The sequence below is a fragment of the Neolamprologus multifasciatus genome, chromosome 22 (genome assembly GCF_963576455.1).
Source record: "Neolamprologus multifasciatus chromosome 22, fNeoMul1.2, whole genome shotgun sequence".
NCBI lineage: Eukaryota > Metazoa > Chordata > Actinopteri > Cichliformes > Cichlidae > Neolamprologus > Neolamprologus multifasciatus.
The window spans coordinates 13,394,795-13,414,550 of record NC_140459.1 but is presented as its reverse complement, the minus strand read 5'-3'; the positions used below and the strand labels follow the sequence as shown (position 1 = coordinate 13,414,550).

At 40.0% G+C, this 19,756-nt stretch overlaps 2 protein-coding genes and 1 long non-coding RNA gene across 3 annotated transcripts in view; 2 read left to right on the top strand and 1 right to left on the bottom strand.

Annotated features, from left to right (window-relative positions):
* The window catches only part of celf3a (cugbp, Elav-like family member 3a), a 36,131-nt gene extending 34,780 nt beyond the window's left edge, over nucleotides 1–1,351 (top strand). The window contains exon 14 of the mRNA XM_085147569.1: nucleotides 456–1,351. The gene's annotated coding sequence lies outside the window, so the exon portion shown is untranslated. The remainder of the gene's footprint in view (nucleotides 1–455) is intronic.
* LOC146493094 (uncharacterized) lies at nucleotides 1,141–10,007 on the bottom strand. Its single transcript, XR_014871776.1, has 2 exons — nucleotides 4,726–10,007; nucleotides 1,141–3,201 (listed from the first exon to the last, which is right to left on the bottom strand). It is a non-coding gene; the product is annotated as an uncharacterized LOC146493094 (long non-coding RNA).
* cers2a (ceramide synthase 2a) lies at nucleotides 3,823–19,020 on the top strand. Its single transcript, XM_085147574.1, has 12 exons — nucleotides 3,823–4,227; nucleotides 10,003–10,176; nucleotides 10,330–10,447; nucleotides 10,833–10,951; nucleotides 12,229–12,286; nucleotides 12,935–12,985; nucleotides 14,679–14,771; nucleotides 15,555–15,683; nucleotides 16,310–16,416; nucleotides 17,143–17,296; nucleotides 17,432–17,564; nucleotides 18,864–19,020. Exons 2-12 carry the CDS (start codon nucleotides 10,004–10,006, stop codon nucleotides 18,893–18,895), a joined length of 1,167 nt encoding a protein of 388 aa, XP_085003700.1. The 5' UTR covers nucleotides 3,823–4,227; nucleotide 10,003; the 3' UTR covers nucleotides 18,896–19,020.
* Nucleotides 19,021–19,756: the final 736 nt, after the last annotated feature.

Genomic DNA, 19,756 nt, shown 5'->3' with positions numbered 1-19,756 from the left:
CAGTTTGCTTAGAAAATATGAATTTGTGATGCAAAAGTGAATTTTCCTGAGAAACTGCAGTTTAATTAAATACTTCTTTTTGTGAATGCCCCTCTGAAGAAATATATATCTTATTTGTTTTATCTAAAATTTAAAGAGTTGATCCCCACCAGAATTCTTACTGTGCATGTTCTGAATTAAGTTGCCTGCAATAAAAGACGACAGACAATTTTCTAAGAGCGTGCATACACTTGCGGCAGTGTGACTGTCCCTATTCCAGCTGCATGGACACTAGTTGATTACTCAGACTCCCCCTGAGGCATCAGTGCAAGCAGTGTGTAATGCAGACACCACTTCCAAAGTCTTAAACTTCTGTGTTTGATTTCTGCGATTTGATCTAAAAATAATACTCATACTTTGGTTTGTTTTTTCCCTCTTTCCTTTTCTTCTTCCTCTGTTCCTTCTTCACCTCCCAGGAAAGTGTTCAATCAAGAAAAACCACTTGGGATGTCCCAGCCTTTTTTGGTTGTTTGACCAACCGTATAGCACAGGAGCAACACTTCACATAAAGCAGTATCACGTGTATGCGCTTTACAAAAACAAACAGCAGCAGTAATATCAGCAACAAACGCATCAACTGAATCAGCATCCGCAATATGAGAAGTGCTCCCGAGTTCCTATCATTCCACAGCTGGATTCATTTATATATGTACATATCTATTGTTGGCAACAAGATATACATGTTAAGAAAAAGCATATCACTGATGTTATTCTACTGAACAGGGTTCTACTGTATAGTGTGATTTGTGGTCTGCGACGTTAACAGAAGGCCAGTCTACAGTTGGAGGCAAAAGAAAATACTACTCTGTATGATTACCATTGGTAATATTGTTATGTAGAGTTAGTTTTATTATTTATATGTAAATTTAAAAACAATGGGGGTACTTAAGCTGGAAGAGAAATGGATTTCCTCTCACTGTAAATACTTTGGTTTAAAAAAAAAAAAAAGGAGGACTCTAAAACTTCACCAGTTAACATTCTCTGCTGCCACAACTTTTAAAAATTAACAAAGCGGAAGGAAGGGCTGGGAATTTTTCTATCTTGATTTTTTACGTTTTAATTTATTTGGTAATCAATTTGACGGCGGGGGACATGTGACAATTTCTTTTTTAATTTAAGAAGAAGAAGAAGAAAGAAAAAAAAACAGGATTCCTGTGGTCTTCATGATGATGAACACTACTGCTATTATAGAGTTTTTAATTACATAAATGTACCTATGGAAGTGGAAAAAAACGTTTCTTTATTTATTCTCTACAATCGCTGTTTTAAAACATATGTCTTTAAAAGAAAATAAAGTACAATTTAGAAGAAATGTCACAGTGTGAGCTCTTTTTTTTCTTTTTTTCCCTGTGAGACTAATCAAATCAAGTTTGGGCGTATGATCATGAATGGGTTATTCTGGGAGGTTTGCTGCTCTCTAAAGGCCTAAAGAAGAATTGAAAGTGAAAAATATCTGTAATCCTCCAGAGGTTTGGTGGCTCCACTGTGGACCTAACTGACTGAAAACTACTCAAAGGAAGTTTTCCATTCATTTAATTTCCTTGTAGGGCTGCTTGAATGGACCGTCACTGGTAAATGAAGCACATTTATATACATGATTAACATAATGCCCAGAGTTAATGCACATAATTTTGTCGGGCCACTTTTGGCAGCGTGATTTCTGATGACTGTGCATGCATAAATATTCAGCTCAGTTATGAAGACAAGGGAGGAGGCTGAGGTGTGTGTTTAACCACAGCTGGGGTATGCACTGAGTCTGTCTGGCACAGCATTTTGGGTTTGGTCTGATCAGTCTAAACATGCCTCAGCCCTCTGGCATGCTTCGATTTATGAGGAGGTATTAATGCCACAAAGACGAGAAGTAGAAAAAAGCTGGAGAAAAGTGTAACGTTGAGGGGGAAAATGGCTAATGTCTGAGTAGAAGGACAGCACATAAGTATGTAGAGGTAAGTGCACATTTGTTTGGGGTGTGTAGCTTTCCGGTTGTGAGTTCTGAGGACAGAAAACTCTTGATCTACTAGAGATCTTTACAGGAGCACTCAGCTGGTGCTATTGCCTGTCTGAACATGGCCTAAAGGCAGCAAATAATAAACTTGTCTGCTAAGAAGCTTGTGAAAAACACCTAATGTAAAAATTAATCTTACTTCCTTTTAAACATTATATTAATGTAGCGTACATAAAAAAATGATGTAACCAGGTATCACCAGCAGAGCGAGCTGAAGCGCTACTGTTAATGGAAACTAGCCAGTTCAGAATCAGCAGTATTAGTTTTGTAGAGATTAAAAAAACAAAACAAATTTCTTTCATTTTTGCAGCTGCGACAAACTAAAATTAAGCACTTCCACCTGAACTGAAGTCTGCTGCAGCACTGGTCACAACTAAAACACTGCTAAGCAGAGTGTGGTGTGTGTGAAACTGTGAAGCTATCGATTTGAGGGACTCCTCAGGTCACATTAAAGTGATACGTGTTATTATGATCTAATAATATAATATAAAGTAGTGGGTTGGAACCCCTTTTTGTCTTCAGTGCTTCTCTTCACAGCACAGATTCAACAAGGTGCTGGAAACATTTCTCAAAGATTTTAAGGACATCACACAGTTGCTGTAGATTTTTCAGTTGCACATCCGTGATGAGACTCATGGACATGGTGCTCCATTACACTGACCTATGGTGACTTTGGAGGACATTCGAGTACAGACGTTCTCAAGAAACCAGTTTGAGATTATTTGAGCTTTGTGAGAGGATGTGTTTAATTCTGGAGACAGCCATCAGAGGATGGGTACACTGTGCTCATAAAGGTATGGACATGGTTGGCTGTGACATTGGTACCATGCTCAGTTGATACTAAGAGGCCCAAAGTGTGCCACGATAATATCTGCAAAATTACACCACCACCATCACTGATACAAGGCAGGAAAGGTCCATGCTTTCCTGTTATTTATACCAAATTATGATGCCACCACCTGAACGTGGAAGCAGAAATTAAGTCTTATCCGACCAGGCAACGTCTTCCAATGTTATAGTATCCAATTTTTGTGAGACTTCAGTGTCCTGGTCTTCTGCTGCTGTAGTCCATCTGCTTCAAGGTTCAGCGTGTTGTGCATTCAGAGAAGTAGTTCTGCATGCCTTGGCGTTACTGTTGCCTCATTCTCCTCTGACCACTGAAATCAAAAAGGTGTTTTTACCTGGAGAACTGGCACTCAATGAAAATTTTCTCCTTTTCAGGCTATTCTCTGTAAAGCACAGATGGCTGTGTGAAAACATTTCCACCAAATCACCAGCTCCTGAAACATTCATACCAGCCTAGTATGCACAAACAACCATCCCACATTCAAAATCACATAAATCCCCTTTCTTTCTTATTCTGATGCTCAGTTTGAACTTCAACACGCCATCTCGAGTAAAATTAAAAAGGTGCACCTAAAAATGTAGCTGGTGAGTGTATATAGAGGTGCTAAAACTATGACGTATGATTGTTTCACCACCTGAAATACAAAACAACATACAGGCTCTTGCATAGCTACCTTTTACCCGATTTCTGCAGCAATTTTCTTTTATTTCATGTGTATCCCTATTAAAAGATATAGTTTTTGTAACCACTATAGATGCATTTCTGAAAACAAGTAATTCGTATTTAGAAAACATTAAAGCTGAATGCCTGTGTCTAAATGACTCTACTACTAAAAAGAGGCGCGTTTCCTCCTCGTGTGGCACTAAACACTCCTCATAGATTGTAGCCTAGGCTAACGTCACTTTAAATAGCCTTCCCCCGTCTCATCCTCTTTTTACTTGATATCTACCATATCCAACCAATTACACTGCCCGGCAGTTCAGCGGAAACAGCTTTAGACTACTTTGATGAAACGGGGAGGGGAAAAAACACAAAAGTTATTTACATCCTCTTTGGATCCAGCTAAAATCACGACCTCAGGAGAGAGTTTAGGAAGAAAAGTGCGACACGGGCTTTTGTTTTTTTCTTGACTGAGAATGTGGCGAACTTGTGGTTGGAGGAAAGAGTAGATTACAGCTCACTGAGCGGTCAAGTTGGAGCGACTTTAATGGCGAGAACTAGCTGAAATCTCGTCAGCTGCTACAGGAACAGAGGACGAGCAGAAGCAGAAGCGGCAGCATCAGAGCCGCCGCCATACATTTTAGGACTACCTGCTTACTACAAACAGCGGAGAGAGGTGAGTACGGCACCGTTACACGATGCACGCTGCGGTTAAGACCGTACAAAGCCTCCCTCAAAACTTTAATTCCTTTACACTTAATCTCGGACGCACACACTGTTTTTCATTTCTTCTATTTTTAGACAGAAACAGGAGAGTCGCCCTCCCTGGAGCATTTACGTTATATTTAAGTTTCAGCCGGGCGGGGGAAGATATGAAACTTAGCTGACACACGCCGTCTCCGGTTCACCAGTTCGGGGCACGTTCAAGTAGCTCTCACACTTAGCTAGCAGGCCTTTACTTGTCCCGAATGTCGATTGTGTTTGTTTTGTGGGAACACCGCGATTAAGAAAAATAAGGTCATGAAAGTGTGCAAACCGCGAACAACCGCCGTTAGGAAGTTGTTTGCTAAAGATAAACGGCCATTTATATCTCTGAGCGTGCAATTTAAGTGTCCGCAAAAGAAAAAGTTTTCTAACGTAAACACTCGGGGGAGGTTTGCCTGGTTTATCTTACTCTTTTGTAGAACTCTCATCAGGCTGAGTATTATAAGTGGCACTCTCTGATAAGAGAGTTAAGAGTAGTTGTCGGGAAACTTATTCAAGGCTCCATCTCGGTGAGTCAGACAGGCTGTTCCGCTATGTCCGGGAGACTCCCCGCTTGCACCACGTATAATCTCATGCAGCCACTCCCTGCACACGCTTACGCAAACAGCGTAGATGGTGTCACACACTAACTGGAAAACTTTACAGAGGACATGTGGACCTCACTTTTTAGCTCCAGCTTTCAATTCTTGTGTGCTACTAGGGTAGCTTTGCAGGCCTGATTCAAATTCAAAATAATCTTTATTCATCTTATACTAGGCTTTGGTGCAGCCCTCTCTATTCATAATCTGAAACCAGTTTGTAAAGCTAGCTTTCCTGTGATTGACTTGTCTTTGGCAAACAAAGTTTGGGAAGCTGGTGGGTAGAGCCACTTCTGTAAAGTAAGGTGACACAGACTCTCTGACCTAACAGTATGTCAACCACAGATACTATAAAAGATGGATGCAGCTTCCAGGTCAGAAAAATAAAAGCCGGTGCACAAGAGCCTTAGACCTGCATACTTTTAGTTGGCCACCAATGGATTATACATGTTGAGAGTATAAAAAAGTCACTGTGAAAAATCCTTAGACCTTCATTCTACCAGAAGCTCACTGATAGCAACTGTGTAGGATGAAATGAATGATTCCCCAGTCACACAGGGGACTGGCAACAACCTGTCGTAAGTGGGTGGAAAATATTAGTATGATCGAGCCAGTAGTCAAACAAGCCTATAGACTGGTCAGTGACCCACTGGCAGCCACCTGTTGCTAAGGATAAAATATATATTCCCAACTTGTTGGCAAAAAACCTCTTGTAATTGGATTCATTGGTTGATTGCTGTGATCGTTCTTTGAATGCAAGTGATGGACTTGTCTACAATTTCCAGCTATCCTCTGAGCAGTAGTGAAAAGGTGTGACACAAACTGGAAATAGAGACTCTTTTCCTTCAAAGTAAAAGCTGCCAACATGTTGGCTTGGCTAGCACCAAGGCACAACTTTTACTTTGAAGTCAGGGCTCCTTGATTTTCACTTGTGTTGCACTTTTCCAAATTGTACTACTAGTAGTTGGTGAGGATTTGCGAACAAACATCAGAAATCACAGGCAACCTGGCAAATCTGCTAGCAACCAAAGCAATCACAAGGAGTTTTTAGTGCAGAACCTTCTTTGCAAACGATTTCAACCAGCAACAACCATCAACTTTTGGAAACCACTTCAAGCCAGTGGCCAGTTTTGGGTAATACAAATTTTTGCTTAGCAACAGGTGGTTGTGTCTAATATATTGGACAACGTTTGAGCAGTGATGCATGATATCATGCAAGAAACCTAGAAGTCTGCGGTAAAACACTTTAGCATATTAGGTCCACCTTAAAATGAGGTGGTTGAACAAGAATTGATTCAGCAAGATCTGTACAGTATTTATTTTAAGTGATTCTTAATTTAAGGTCAACCATTTCTTAACTCGCAAAATAAAAATGATTAAAGTGGCACCAGTTACATTTACAGTTGTCTAACTCTTAAATTCAAAGTATTGAACAGTTGCAGTTATTAAGAGAGTAGGAAAATATATCCTTTATCTATCATATAGCATGTAAGTTCTACCGCAATAATGTGGTTACTTTATTTAAAATAAAACAACAAAAGAAAGATGAGTTATGATTCTTTACAGTACATGCACAAATTGCAGTCTGTGTGACTGGCCCTGATCTCATATCCAGTCTTATTATAAGCAGCTGCTGTTGACTTTGTATGTGCCAAAAAGGAGGAGAACCATTGTTGTGATTATCCAGTGAATCCTTTAGCCTTAAGGAAAACTTGAGAACAAGCTGAGTGTCACTTTTAATTGTCTTCTCTGTACCTCTGTCAATTTAGATTTCAAAGGAATATTTTTAAGTGGTTAAAAATGTAGAAAAACTGGGCAGAAGATATTGATCATTAACTGTAAGAGACCTAGACAGCTCTCACACAGAGAAGAGATGAGATTTGTTATGAAGCAGTCAAAATCATGTGAGAACAAATGCATGCAGTTTGAAGCTTAAGTAGTACAAAAGCTGGTTAAGAAAATATGCGGCTTTATTTCAGCTTATCGCTGAGCGGCTGGTGTTCTTCCGCCAACTATTGATCTCCAGTCAGGAAGACTTGGAGGAAACGTTACACCATCAGAGCAGATACTGCTGCTGTAAAAAAGGCAGGTGCTGCTGTTACTTACCTATAAACTCTTAGGCCTCTGGAATTTTATTGCATGTTATCGCTGCATTTTTTTACTTGCTTTTAAATGTTGCTGGTTTAATTTGGACCAACTACAGGTACAAATGTGTACCTCAAAGCCTGAGCAGGTCGGTTTCCAGTTCCCCGTGTTAGACAGCAAGTCTGCATGTTCACCCAAATTCCATAAATCACTCAGGACTGAATAAACCTGCACTCATTAACATATCTATAATGTTTTATAGAGAACCCATTCTCCTTTTGTAGAGTTCAAAAGACTTAACCTGATCTGCAGTCAGCTAAGCAACATTGTGGACACTTTCAGAGAAGGGTTTCTCACTGAGGCATGAGAGTTGACAAACAACAGGAAACAGGTTGACTCAAATCAACCTGAGTAACTCTAACAAACAAAATAGTTGATATTTGACTGCGGCTGTTTTCAGATGAGTCGCTGTATCTCTGAAACAGCCGTCCCACTGAAGCCAAATTAAGGCTGACCGAGCAGATTCAAAGCAGGTTAAAGTCCACACACCATAAATGGATTTTCCTCTTTAATTTTTAGCAACAGAAAGTTGCTCACACTGTCACAAAACACTGTCTGCAGTAACAAAGGTGAAGCAGTAAAGCAATGTTCCGACTCAAATGGCCCGAATCCATAGGTGACTAAACCTCCCTTGAGGTTTTGCCAGTAACTACGCTGAGGTCATGCAGTTTGTTTGACTGCAGATTATGTTGCTGTTTGCACACTCTAATAACAAAGCAGTCATACTGCTCTTTAGGTTTCTGACTCTGCTCCTTGTTTTTGGTCCAAAAATTAAAATCAAAAGTTTGAAAATTAAGACAACTCAATCCAGATTTCACTCCAAACCTGGTTCATGACAGCACTGGTTTCCCTGGTCACATGATTGTCTTTGGAAGAAGATTAGAAGATTCTTTAATGCCTTTATGCAGTTACATAAAAAAAATAATGTACGGTAGTTCTTTGGCTAAAAACACAACAAAATACTGTTTCATAAACATCCTAACATGTTATGACCTACAAACACCACCATTACTTTGTGCGTTAGGTGCATGCTGGGTCAGTGATGTAATCTGGTTGTGCTCCAAAGTGTGGTCCCCACAGGTTTCCTGTGGATAAGAAGAGGAGAAAAGACCAGGACAGTAGATGAAAACAACTTCCAAAAGATCAGTGCCTTTGGTACATTCAGCTGACTATAAATCAGAGTACAACATAACCAGTGGCAAAGGAGCTGAAAAAACAATAGTAAAATAAAAATACAAGGGGCAAGGAAAGTTTGTGTGTGTGTGTGACTGCAAACTACTCCTAGGCCATCTGAATAAGCAAACTCAGGCTCTTACATATATATCATATATTGCAATGTCATCATGGTGCCTGTAATCACTTAGCAACAGGCTAAAATGACCCTTTTTAGCATTTATGTCCCTTTAGTGCAGAAGAAGAAGAGCATTCTGCTGTTGTATTTTCGAAACGGCATAATCTAAATTAAAGCTACAAAAGTTTAATTATATATGGTTTATTAATATGTCATCACCTTGCCTGGCAATGATCTAACATCAAGCTAAAATGATCCATTTTCAGCATATAAGCAGCATCTGCCATCCCCTCCCCCCATTCTTTTTCTTTTATCATTGCTATCATTGTGATTGAGTATCAGTTTTCCAACAGAACAAAGAGACAAAACAATACTGTAGCAAGGGCATGAACGAGTCTAAAGAATACGAAAGATGGGAAAGACTCCTTTCCTGTAACGTAGTAAACTTTCCACTACCTTTACAGGACGGGTTGCTGCGAAATAGAACAAACAGTCATGACCCTGATCACAGGGGAATGTGAGAAACTGCAGCCATCCATAAGTGCTCAGTTTTCTCAGATTAATTACTCGGATGGATATAAACCCCTCATATGCTGCTATTCTGTGAAAGGTAGATATGGAACATGTTTATGTGTGTGAACGTGAAACTCGAATTAGATTTTTTTGTTTGTTTGTTTGATTTTTAAAGTGAAGGAGCACACGATGAAAGCGCACTGAAAATCTTTAGTTGGGGATCCCTTTTAAAATAAGAGTGTTCAGTGTGACCCTCCTATATCATTATTATTATTATTATTATTATTATTATTATTAATTTGATGTCTCAGGCATTGAAAAGCAACATTTAGAATTCATGCAATGCATATCCTTTTATACATTTCCTCATCAGATTGTCTTAGAGGCTCACCTCATAGTTGTATTAAGTAAAGTTGCCCTGACTTCTGTAATTGCTTTGTTTAACATGTGTATGATGAAATCCACCGTAATCATTGTGTTAACTGAGCTTGTCAGAGCAGTTGTGTAGTTCTCTTTTCTCTAGAAGTTACAGTGGAAATGAATAAACACCACAAATGGTGAATATCATGTTGTCTCGCTTAAGAGATTATTAGTACACGCTGTTGTGCAATTTCCTGTCTGCCATTCAGATAAACAGTATGTCATTAATCAGTGAGTACTTATTTAATTAAACACATAATGGCAGCTGAGCTTGGGCGCCGCAGCATTTTGCGTTAATCTGCGGATAAGACTTTGCTGTCAGACATCCAGCATGGCAACTGCTGGAGATGGTACCTGTTTTTCTTTTTGTTTTTTCATGCTGACCCAGACAGTTTATGTATTTGTTTTTTTTTTTTAAATATTGTTGTGTGTGCTGGAAAACACACACAACAATACTGCCTTCAGTACTCCCATTTATCTAGAGCAGGAAGTGTAAGAGATGGTGTGTGTTGGAGACGCTTGGTTAGATTAATAACTTCCAATCAATACTAATTACTCTCAGCTTTCAGTTTGCAGAGCTTCCTCTCAGGATACGGTCACGGCTGAGTTAGTTGCTGGGTTTATCTGATAGAAAATCCAAACGGAGATCACCAAGCAGACAAAATATTCTTTTTAATACTTGTCTTAATTTCCTTCCATAACATGCAGACTCCTCTCTCTCTCTGTGTTTTGTCTATAGGATGCTGTCTCGGCTGAGTGAACTGATATGGGCGGACTGGATTTGGTTTCCTGAAGGCCACGGCTGGGCTGACTTGACGGATCACGATGGCAAAGTGTTCCCTAAACCTCAGGACCTCTGGGCTACTATACCCATCGCTTTCTGCTTCCTTGTCATCAGGCAGATATTTGAGCGGTGAGTTTTGTCTAACACTTGTGTCCCACACTGTCATTTGCCTATTAATCTACAACTGTCTGCCTGGTTTGCATGTTTCTTCTGACAAATATGAAATGATGTGTAAGCCTCATTTTCTACCTAAGTGTACCCCTTCTCCTCCTCTTCCCCTAGGACTGTCGCAATTCCTCTGGCCTCTCTTCTGGGAGTGAGTGACAAGCAGCGTGTTCGTGCTCCTCCAAATCCAGTCCTGGAGTCCTATTTCTGCAGCACATCAAAGCATCCCAAACAGGTACCTGTGTTTGCATACGTCACAGGTGTTTAATTCGTACTCTATGCAAGATTTTAGTGTTTAAGGTTTAAATAGAAGAGACCACGATAGATTTATCTAAATCTAATGTGGTTGGCCCAAGCAGTGTCATCGAGCTGGTACAGAAGTATCAGATGGCTGCTGAAATTGCTATAGACTCCCATGTTAAAATGCCCAAAGTCACATATGAAATTAACATATTTAAAGATTTCTCGTAAAGTAACTGTATTGTACACTTACTTACACATATGAGATATTTGACTGGCATCATTGCAACTATAAATACAGCGCTTCTGTATTTATAGTTAACTCTATAAATACAGAAGTATTTATACTCTTCTCTTCTTTGTTCTGCTTTTCATGTCAGAGCTCCATTGAGAGTTTAAGCAAACAGACAGGCTGTTCAGTGCGACAGGTCCAGAGGTGGTTCAGGCGTCGGAGGAACCAGGACCGACCCAGCAAGCTCAAAAAATTTAGGGAAGCAAGGTAAAATAACAATTTCATATCCTTCGACCAAATCTGACACTTCAGCTTCAAAGTATCATGTTATAATAATAATTTGCTTTGGTGAGAATACAGGTCCCCATGACAGCAAAGCCACGTGAAGGAGGATTTTAATAGCATTTTTTTAATGCATTTTTTCTTTTTTATGTATCGTTAAAAAGACCTCAAAGCAGCTCTATTGGCTGTCACTATGGTTGATACTTCTATATAACGTGGCAAAAGTTTCATATAATGACGTCAGCACATGTATATAGTGACGTCAGAGAAAGGATATTCTTAGTATAGTCAACTGAGACACACAGCTGTGGCTGTGAGCAGTCCCACCCACGTGCTGTTCAAATCTTCTGTTTGTGAGAGCCAGCCAATCAGAAGAAAGCGGCCTTAAAGGACGAGGAACTTGTTTTACACAGAGGATGAATGCTGGACTGCACAATAGCCTAGTAAAAGATAACTAAGCATTATTCTGAACTGTCAGTCGTGCAATGCTGGTATGGAGCTGAAAAATGGCAAAATAGGTTGTCTTTAAAGCGCACATCTATCACAGTAGAGAGCTACAGCTTTCTCTGCATGCTGAAACATCCAACATGTTGCACATCTAGAAATGGCCCAGTCAACTGTCTTAAAATGGACTTGTGTCAGACAGTAAGATTGGCTCACTGGATGTAACCTTGCAAAGCTTTTTGTATGAGCTGCCACTACGACAACAATAAAAAATGTTTTGTTTATATTATCCATCACTTATCCATTGTGCACGGATGACTGTTTTATCATGAGTACCTTGGCTTTTAACCCAGACACCCCCGCAAAAAAGGGAGCAGGACATTTTTTAAATGCTGTTGCAAAACCGCCCATAATGCAGAGAGGATACTGACTGCACTATCAAGCAGTAAAAATGATAGATGCCAGATTTAAAAAACACTGAATGTAAACCAGGTGTTTCCAGGCAGTAGTTGAATGGGGTTTTCTGCCCATTGCTTGTTGTGTAAGGACTTTTTTTTTTTTTAATGACATCCAAATTGCTCTTCTTCTTGTGAATGTAATTAGTTTATATGTAAACTATATGTAAAAAAATAAAATAAGTAGTAATAATAATAATCATTAAGTAAAGAATTAAGGGGATCACTTCAGAAGCAACATGAGCACAGTAGGAACATGTCTTGGTGTTTTTTGCATGTGTCATGCCAGTGTTACGATATTGTGTAATGAAGTCACGCTTTACCAGAACTACATTTCTGAGATTGTTGTGCACTCTCTTCCAGTTGGAGATTTACCTTTTACCTTCTTGCTTTCTTTGCTGGCCTGGCAGTCCTAATTGATGTGAGTATACTGTCAGAAATGTTTGCTCAAAGCAAAGTTTCTCTGCAAACAACGACTATGCAAAGGTTAATAGAGGTAAATGCATTTCTGCGAGTTGAAGATTGTTTCCTACAGTGCGTCTCCTGAGATTCAGCCACAGAACTGACCAGCTAATTAAAGTTATTTGTGTTCAGCTGGAGCTGTTTTTTGTAGAGAAACAGGAAAAAAAGGGGAGTTAAGATGTAAAGCGAGTAAAATCATAGAAGCTCATGGTAAGGTTTGAAAATGGACAACTGTAACTTGATTCCAGCTATCAGTTATCGTCGTCCTCTTCACTTTGGCTTTTACGGGCAAATAATAGGGGGATTCCAGAAACACTCTGGTGACTGTATTTGTGTGGGTAACGCATGGTGAAACTTCACTTCAAGTTTGGATATGTAACATCCGCGTCATGACTAGGAACACCTTTGTGCTGAGTGAAAACATTTGTTCTCTTCTTTGGTGAAATAGAAAGTCTCTTTGCTACACAGAAAGACAGAAACTGAACTGTGTCTGCACGCTGTGGGATGCTGTGCTTGTGTTGCTTGTCATTTGTGTATTAGAGTGCTTGAGCTGTTGTGTTGAACACTTAAACCATCACTAATACGCTGATTGTGTCTCTCCTCTCAGAAACCATGGTTCTACGATGTGAAGCTGATATGGGAGAACTTCCCAAAAATGGTATTTAAAACTGCTCTGTGGCCTTGCTTTCATTCAAATAATGACCTGAGCAATGGCTAAAATAACTACAGTGGGGCAAAAAAGTATTTAGTCAGCCACCGATTGTGCAAGTTCCCCCACTTAAAATGATGACAGAGGTCAGTAATTTGCACCAGAGGTACACTTCAACTGTGAGAGACAGAATGTGAAAAAAAAAATCCATGAATTCACATGGTAGGATTTGTAAAGAATTTATTCGTAAATCAGGGTGGAAAATAAGTATTTGGTCACCTCAAACAAGGAAAATCCCTGGCTCTCACAGACCTGTAACGTCTTCTGTAAGAAGCTTTTCTGTCCCCCACTCGTTACCTGTATGAATGGCACCTGTTTGACCTCATCATCTGTATAAAAGACACCTGTCCACAGCCTCAACCAGTCAGACTCCAAACTCCGCCATGGCCAAGACCAAGACCAAAGAGCTTTCGAAGGACACCAGGAAAAGAATTGTAGACCTGCACCAGACTGGGAAGAGTGAATCTACAATAGGCAAGCAGCTTGGTGTGAAAAAGTCAACTGTGGGAGCAATCATCAGAAAATGGAAGACATACAAGACCACTGATAATCTCCCTCGATCTGGGGCTCCACGCAAGATCTCATCCCGTGGGGTCAAAATGATCATGAGAACGGTGAGCAAAGATCCCAGAACCACACAGGGGGGACCTGGTGAATGACCTGCAGAGAGCTGGGACCAAAGTAACAAAGGTCACCATCAGTAACACACTACAACGGCAGGGAATCAAATCCCGCAGTGCCAGACGTGTTCCGCTGCTGAAGCCAGTGCATGTCCAGGCCCGTCTGAAGTTTGCCAGAGAGCACATGGATGATACAGCAGAGGATTGGGAGAATGTCATGTGGTCAGATGAAACCAAAGTAGAACTTTTTGGTATAAACTCAACTCGTCGTGTTTGGAGGAAGAAGAATACTGAGTTGCATCCCAAGAACACCATACCTACTGTGAAGCATGGGGGTGGAAACATCATGCTATGGGGCTGTTTTTCTGCCAAGGGGACAGGACGACTGATCCGTGTTAAGGACAGAATGAATGGGGCCAAGTATCGTGAGATTTTGAGCCAAAACCTCCTTCCATCAGTGAGAACTTTGAAGATGAAACGAGGCTGGGTCTTCCAACATGACAATGAGCCAAAACACACCGCCTGGGCAACAAAGGAGTGGCTCCGTAAGAAGCATTTGAAAGTCCAGTCTCCAGACCTCAACCCCATAGAAAATCTGTGGCGGGAGTTGAAAGTCCGTGTTGCTCGGCGACAGCCCCAAAACATCACTGCTCTTGAGAAGATCTGCATGGAGGAATGGGCCAAAATACCAGCTACTGTGTGTGCAAACCTGGTAAAGACCTATAGTAAACGTTTGACCTCTGTTATTGCCAACAAAGGTTATGTTACAAAGTATTGAGTTGTATTTTTGTTATTGACCAAATACTTATTTTTCACCCTGATTTACGAATAAATTCTTTACAAATCCTACCATGTGAATTCATGGATTTTTTTTTTTCACATTCTGTCTCTCACAGTTGAAGTGTACCTCTGGTGCAAATTACTGACCTCTGTCATCATTTTAAGTGGGGGAACTTGCACAATCGGTGGCTGACTAAATACTTTTTTGCCCCACTGTAACTCTTCTTCCTCTACTCTCCCAGCCACTGCTGCCTTCACAGTACTGGTACTACATGATCGAACTAGGCTTCTACATCTCACTGATTTTCAGCGTAGCGTCAGATGTCAAGCGAAAGGTAAGCGATACTGTTTTGTCTTTAAGCTCTGTTAGATGTCTATCCTATAAAACCCCTCAGCAACCCTCCATCAAGAGAATTCACCCAGTGAGTGCGTATGACACTGAGAATGTATTTTGAGGTTTGGATATTGATTTTCTCCTCAAGTCCTGACTTTATTGTATCGAGTGGTGCTTTCTGCATTCAGACCGACGTTATCGATGGTGATTGGTTCCACTTTATCGTCTCTTTGCTAAAGTCATAGTGAGTGAACAACAAACGGAGCTGCTCCTTTGGTTGGATGCTGTTGGCTTTTTAGCGTCTCTGAGTTAATGTGTGACCAGAGCTCTGTGGAAATCTCACTGTGGAGATACTGATTTACCATTTTATCCACAGGTTTGCATGTTGTTGTAAGCAAACTGTTAGGCCTCTGTGCCACGGCCTGTTTTGTAACGCCGGTTCACAAGTTCAAGGAACTAATCTTTTAAACCGAAATGTAGGATTTTTTTAGGCTTATCTGGGAAGCATCACAGCTGCAATCAGCCTCCGATTTGAAGATTTGTTTTGTAACTTTCAGTTTTTCTTTTCTTTCTTTGTTTCTAACTCTTTTGAACGTGTATTTAGTTTCTTTTTATACCGCTGAAGTTCTACAATCCTCTGCATGCAAGAAGTTAATGATTTGTAAAAGTTGCATCTACCAGACAAATGCGGTCGATTGGTGACCTATCTTTACAGTTTGATCAATAAGTGACTAAATCTGGTGGATTTCAGTTCTTGCGTCATCCGTTTCTGTCTTTTCGCCAGGATTTCAAAGAACAGATAATTCACCATGTGGCCACCATCGCCCTCATCAGTTTTTCTTGGTTGGTCAACTACATCCGGGCAGGGACTTTGATCATGTTGGTTCACGATGCCGCTGACTATTTAATGGAGGTATGACGACAACCTGCTAACATGGCAGGAAATGGTACAAAATGAATGTATGTAATCACATAGCAGTATACATCATTAAAGCAGCTCTCTGCCTTGATACCTACAAACACTGCAGAGTACCTCCATGCTAATCTTAAGAGCATTGGAGTCCACTGAGTTGACTGCCTGCCCTCTAGAGGAAAATGCATGAAGAGCTAACTCTCATCTCTCTCCATCTACCCCTCTCTACCTCTATCGGTCCATTTTTCTTTCTGTCATCTCTCTGCAGCTCTTTTCTTTCTTTACTTTTCTGTCTGTCCATCTTTTTTTTTTCCTATTGTCTCTTTCTTTCAGTTTACCTGTGTCATCACTCCATTTTCACTATCTGTCTCCCCATATTTCAGTTTCTTTCTTTCTGTTTCTATTTATTAATTTTAAAGAGACAATGCAGTTTGACAGTTTGAATACAGAGAAACTGATGTGCTACACGTAGTTTCTAGCTAATACTATTTTCCAACCCGCGTCCCTTTGTTGAGATTTTATATCCATAATGCAAAAACATTTAGAGCAATGCACTACTATCATACAAAGCCCTGAGAATGAATAATTGTGACTTTAAAATGAATGAATGCTTTCTCTCTTTAAAGTCTGCCAAGATGTTCAACTATGCAGGCTGGAGGAGGACCTGCAACTTTATCTTCACCATGTTTGCTGCAGTTTTCATTGTCACCCGCCTCATAATCCTCCCCTTCTGGTAAAAAATAAAAAGACTATAAATACACGATAAATGTTTTCCGTTGTTAGAAATGGTAAAGGATACAGTTACAGGATACAGTGCATCATCTGTGTAATTCCTTTGTGTCTCAGAGGTTAACCAAAAACTTTTAAAGCCATTAGCGAAATGCGCTGTTGCACGAATACCAAACATCTTCATTATCATGATGGGAATTTTCCAGTATTTTCTTTTGGTCACTGTGGTAAATTACGTCACTGAGCACAAATGACTTTTGAGAGATGGCCTAACAAGTTGTTCCGGTGTCCTTCATGTTTATGTTTTGCTCCTCCTTGCTGTGAAAGGACTCCACCCCACAAGTGGAGGTGTAAGGTGTCCATACCAATATTGTCCCTGGTTCTTAGCATGCGTCCTCTCTCTATGTCACAATAGCTGCTGTGTACACATTCGTAACAGGCAGATTCATTCACACAAATTCCCTCTGGGGTGGGAAGCAGGGGAAAAAGTGCTGTGAGTAAGCATTACTGGTGTTCTTTTTCAGTTAATGCAGCACTGTGCAGGTAAATGGGTAGTTTACTTTATTTAGTAGAATTTTCCTAAATTTGCTCGAAACTTCCTCTGACTTTATTGTGGAAATGCAACAACAGAGCCATTGTGGAGCCTCCTGGCTCCTCTCAATGGGCTGTTGAAGCTGGCTGTAGGTGGCTCTGACTGGACTCTCTGTTCTGCCTTTGTCCTCTCATCCAGGATCATACATACGACGTTTGTGTACCCGCTGACTCTCTACTCCCCCTTCTTCGGCTTCTACTTCTTCAACGGGTTGATGTGTGTGCTGCAGGTCCTGCACATCTTCTGGGCGGTGCTCATCCTGCGCATGGTCGTCAAATTCCTGCCGGGCAATGTGAGAAACACCCACTTTTGCATTTCTTGAATTTATTAAACCGGCCGTGTAACACAATCACCTCACACTACCAGTTGTAAAATTTTACCCAGTCTCATTTTTTGTTTTTTGGGGTTTTTGTTTTTGGCTCATCAGGACATCGTCGAGGACGAGAGGAGCGATAAGGAGGAAACTGAGTCAGACGATGAAGACGGCGATTGCGAGCGTATGGAAAAGTCTAGAAACGGGCATGTGCAGAACGGCCACACTGTCCTCAACAACAACCACAGTAAGAGGGACTGATTGGACTGTGAGGTCTGCACGTCAAGTAATGACAGGCCCTGGTCTGAAAGCCAAAGAACGTGAGCGCGGCAGGTTGAAAGGGGGCAGCAGGCACCACACACACACACACACACACACACACACACACACACACACACACACACATCCATCCTCCTTTCTCAAACCCCGGTAGTCCAGTGGAAAACTGACTGCGCATCTTTGATTTACACTAAATGAAATGTGGGGAAGACTGCCATAGACAACCATGATGGTGCTTCACACCAGAGCAGCTGAGTGGTTTCCTCTGTCTTCTCCCCTTTTCTGTTTTTGTTTTTTGTTTCTGGTTTGTTTTTTTTTTTTTTTTTTTTTTTTTTTTTTTTGTGCTGTTTGCCAAGATTTTGCGCTGTTGACCAAGTTACACGTCCAAATCCCACCTGCTTGTAGCTTCATGTTTTAATACTGGAAGTGTTTTCAGGGGAGGCCGTAGTAGTTCCTCCTTGTGGTCAGTTAACACTCTCCTGACTATTACCAACTTTATTATTTTGTTCCTCTGTTTTTGCTCTAAATAACCAAACTGAAGTCAGTGACCTTGTGATGAGCACCATTCTGAATTGTGGCAGTGACTTTCTGTGGACCATGTCGGGCTCTAAGTACATTTACTGAAGTCCTGAGTTTCAAACACCCCACTCTGATTCATGCAGATGATTTTTTTTTTTTTTTTTTTTTTTTTTTTTTTGTATTAGTGTGTCTTAAAATCTTTTCTTTTGAGAAGCCAAACGCACACAAGATCATTTTAAGTCTTAGTTTTGTTTCTGCCTAAAATTATTTTTGATTTGTACAGTTTTTATTTGTTTCAGTCCAGTCCATGGTTTAAATTTGGGAGCAATTTGTTTGAGTGTGACCGAAAAAAGCCAATCGGTAATTGTTTAGTGAATCTTCGTCAGCTGAAAGTCGGTACCATTTCTATTTAGTGTTGTTTTTCCCATCACAACATGCACTTTATGGGTTCTTCTGTAGATCGACATTAATACTGGAGTAAATGGGCTCGATGGCGTTTTGATTCAAGCTGATTGTCCTTTTTGTTTGGAGTATGATTTAGATTTTTTATATTTATTTTAAATATTTTTGTTTGTGTTGCAAAAAGAAGAAAAATAATGGAAATCTTCAGTAAAAGAAAAAGAATTACACCCCAGAGTATGGTTTACATTTTCTGTTTCATTGTCATGTGCAAAGGCCTTCATCATTTCAAGTAACTGTTTAAAGAAAAGAAGAAAGAAAAGTGATTTCTGTCCCTTTTTCATCACAGACGTCCCACGATCTCTGAAAGCCCGTCGATGACTCAGCTGCCTGTGGCTCCCTCTGAAAAGCTTTGCTTCTACTCAGTTGTTTTTAGTCTGCATTATGTGCTGCTGAGATGTAAAATTCATAATGACCAGAATGATAAAGATAAACATGGATAACAATTCTGTGGGGTTTTTTCCTTTTCATTTCAAACTAAACTAAGAGTTTTGGCATTTTTAACACTGAGGTAATAATGGAGTAGAACCTGAGGTTAAAGTAAATGATAATGGAGACGATTAACCGTTGAATGGTTTTATGAATGAATGGTTTTTCTTTCACACAAAAGACTTAAGTGTAAGAAAACTGGAATAATTAGCCTCCAGGCACAGAAGCCCCCCAGACAGATTAGACTGGTCGATTGGTGCTTGTATATATATTTTATTCTATTTTTCCTGAGCAGTGCTTTTAGTTCCTCAGAGTACTTGCATACGTGACAATTAATTAACCAATTGACATAGTTTTTCTTATATATTTAGTTCTCCGGGCCGTGGTGAACTCCTCTAATTCCTTATTTTGTTTACAGTTGGAATTTTGTGTGTGTGTGTTTACAAATATTATGTTTGACTGAAAAAAACATATTTGGTAAATCAAAATTATTATTCATTTATTTTGTCATTACGTGAAACTGGCTAACTGACAGCCCTCCCAAAAATGTAACATTTATATATATATAAAAAAAAAATCTCTCTAATTCAGAAAACCACATGATGTTATCATGTGTTGCCTAGCAACCAGAATGACCTTTTTTCTGTATTTATGCACTTATATCACTTTTTACATATATTAAATACATTAAAAAAATGTATAGTGCAGTTTTGTCAGAAGCCTGTTATTGACACAAATTATACGGCATGTACA

What these genes read in the sequence shown, in the direction of transcription:
- cers2a (XM_085147574.1), top strand. Translation starts at nt 10,004, where the DNA reads ATGCTGTCTCGGCTGAGTGAACTGATATGGGCGGACTGGATTTGGTTT. An exon ending in ATCAGGCAGATATTTGAGCG is followed by an intron (nt 10,177 to 10,329) that starts GTGAGTTTTGTC and finishes CTCTTCCCCTAG; the next exon opens with GACTGTCGCAATTCCTCTGG. An exon ending in GCCTGGCAGTCCTAATTGAT is followed by an intron (nt 12,287 to 12,934) that starts GTGAGTATACTG and finishes CTCTCCTCTCAG; the next exon opens with AAACCATGGTTCTACGATGT.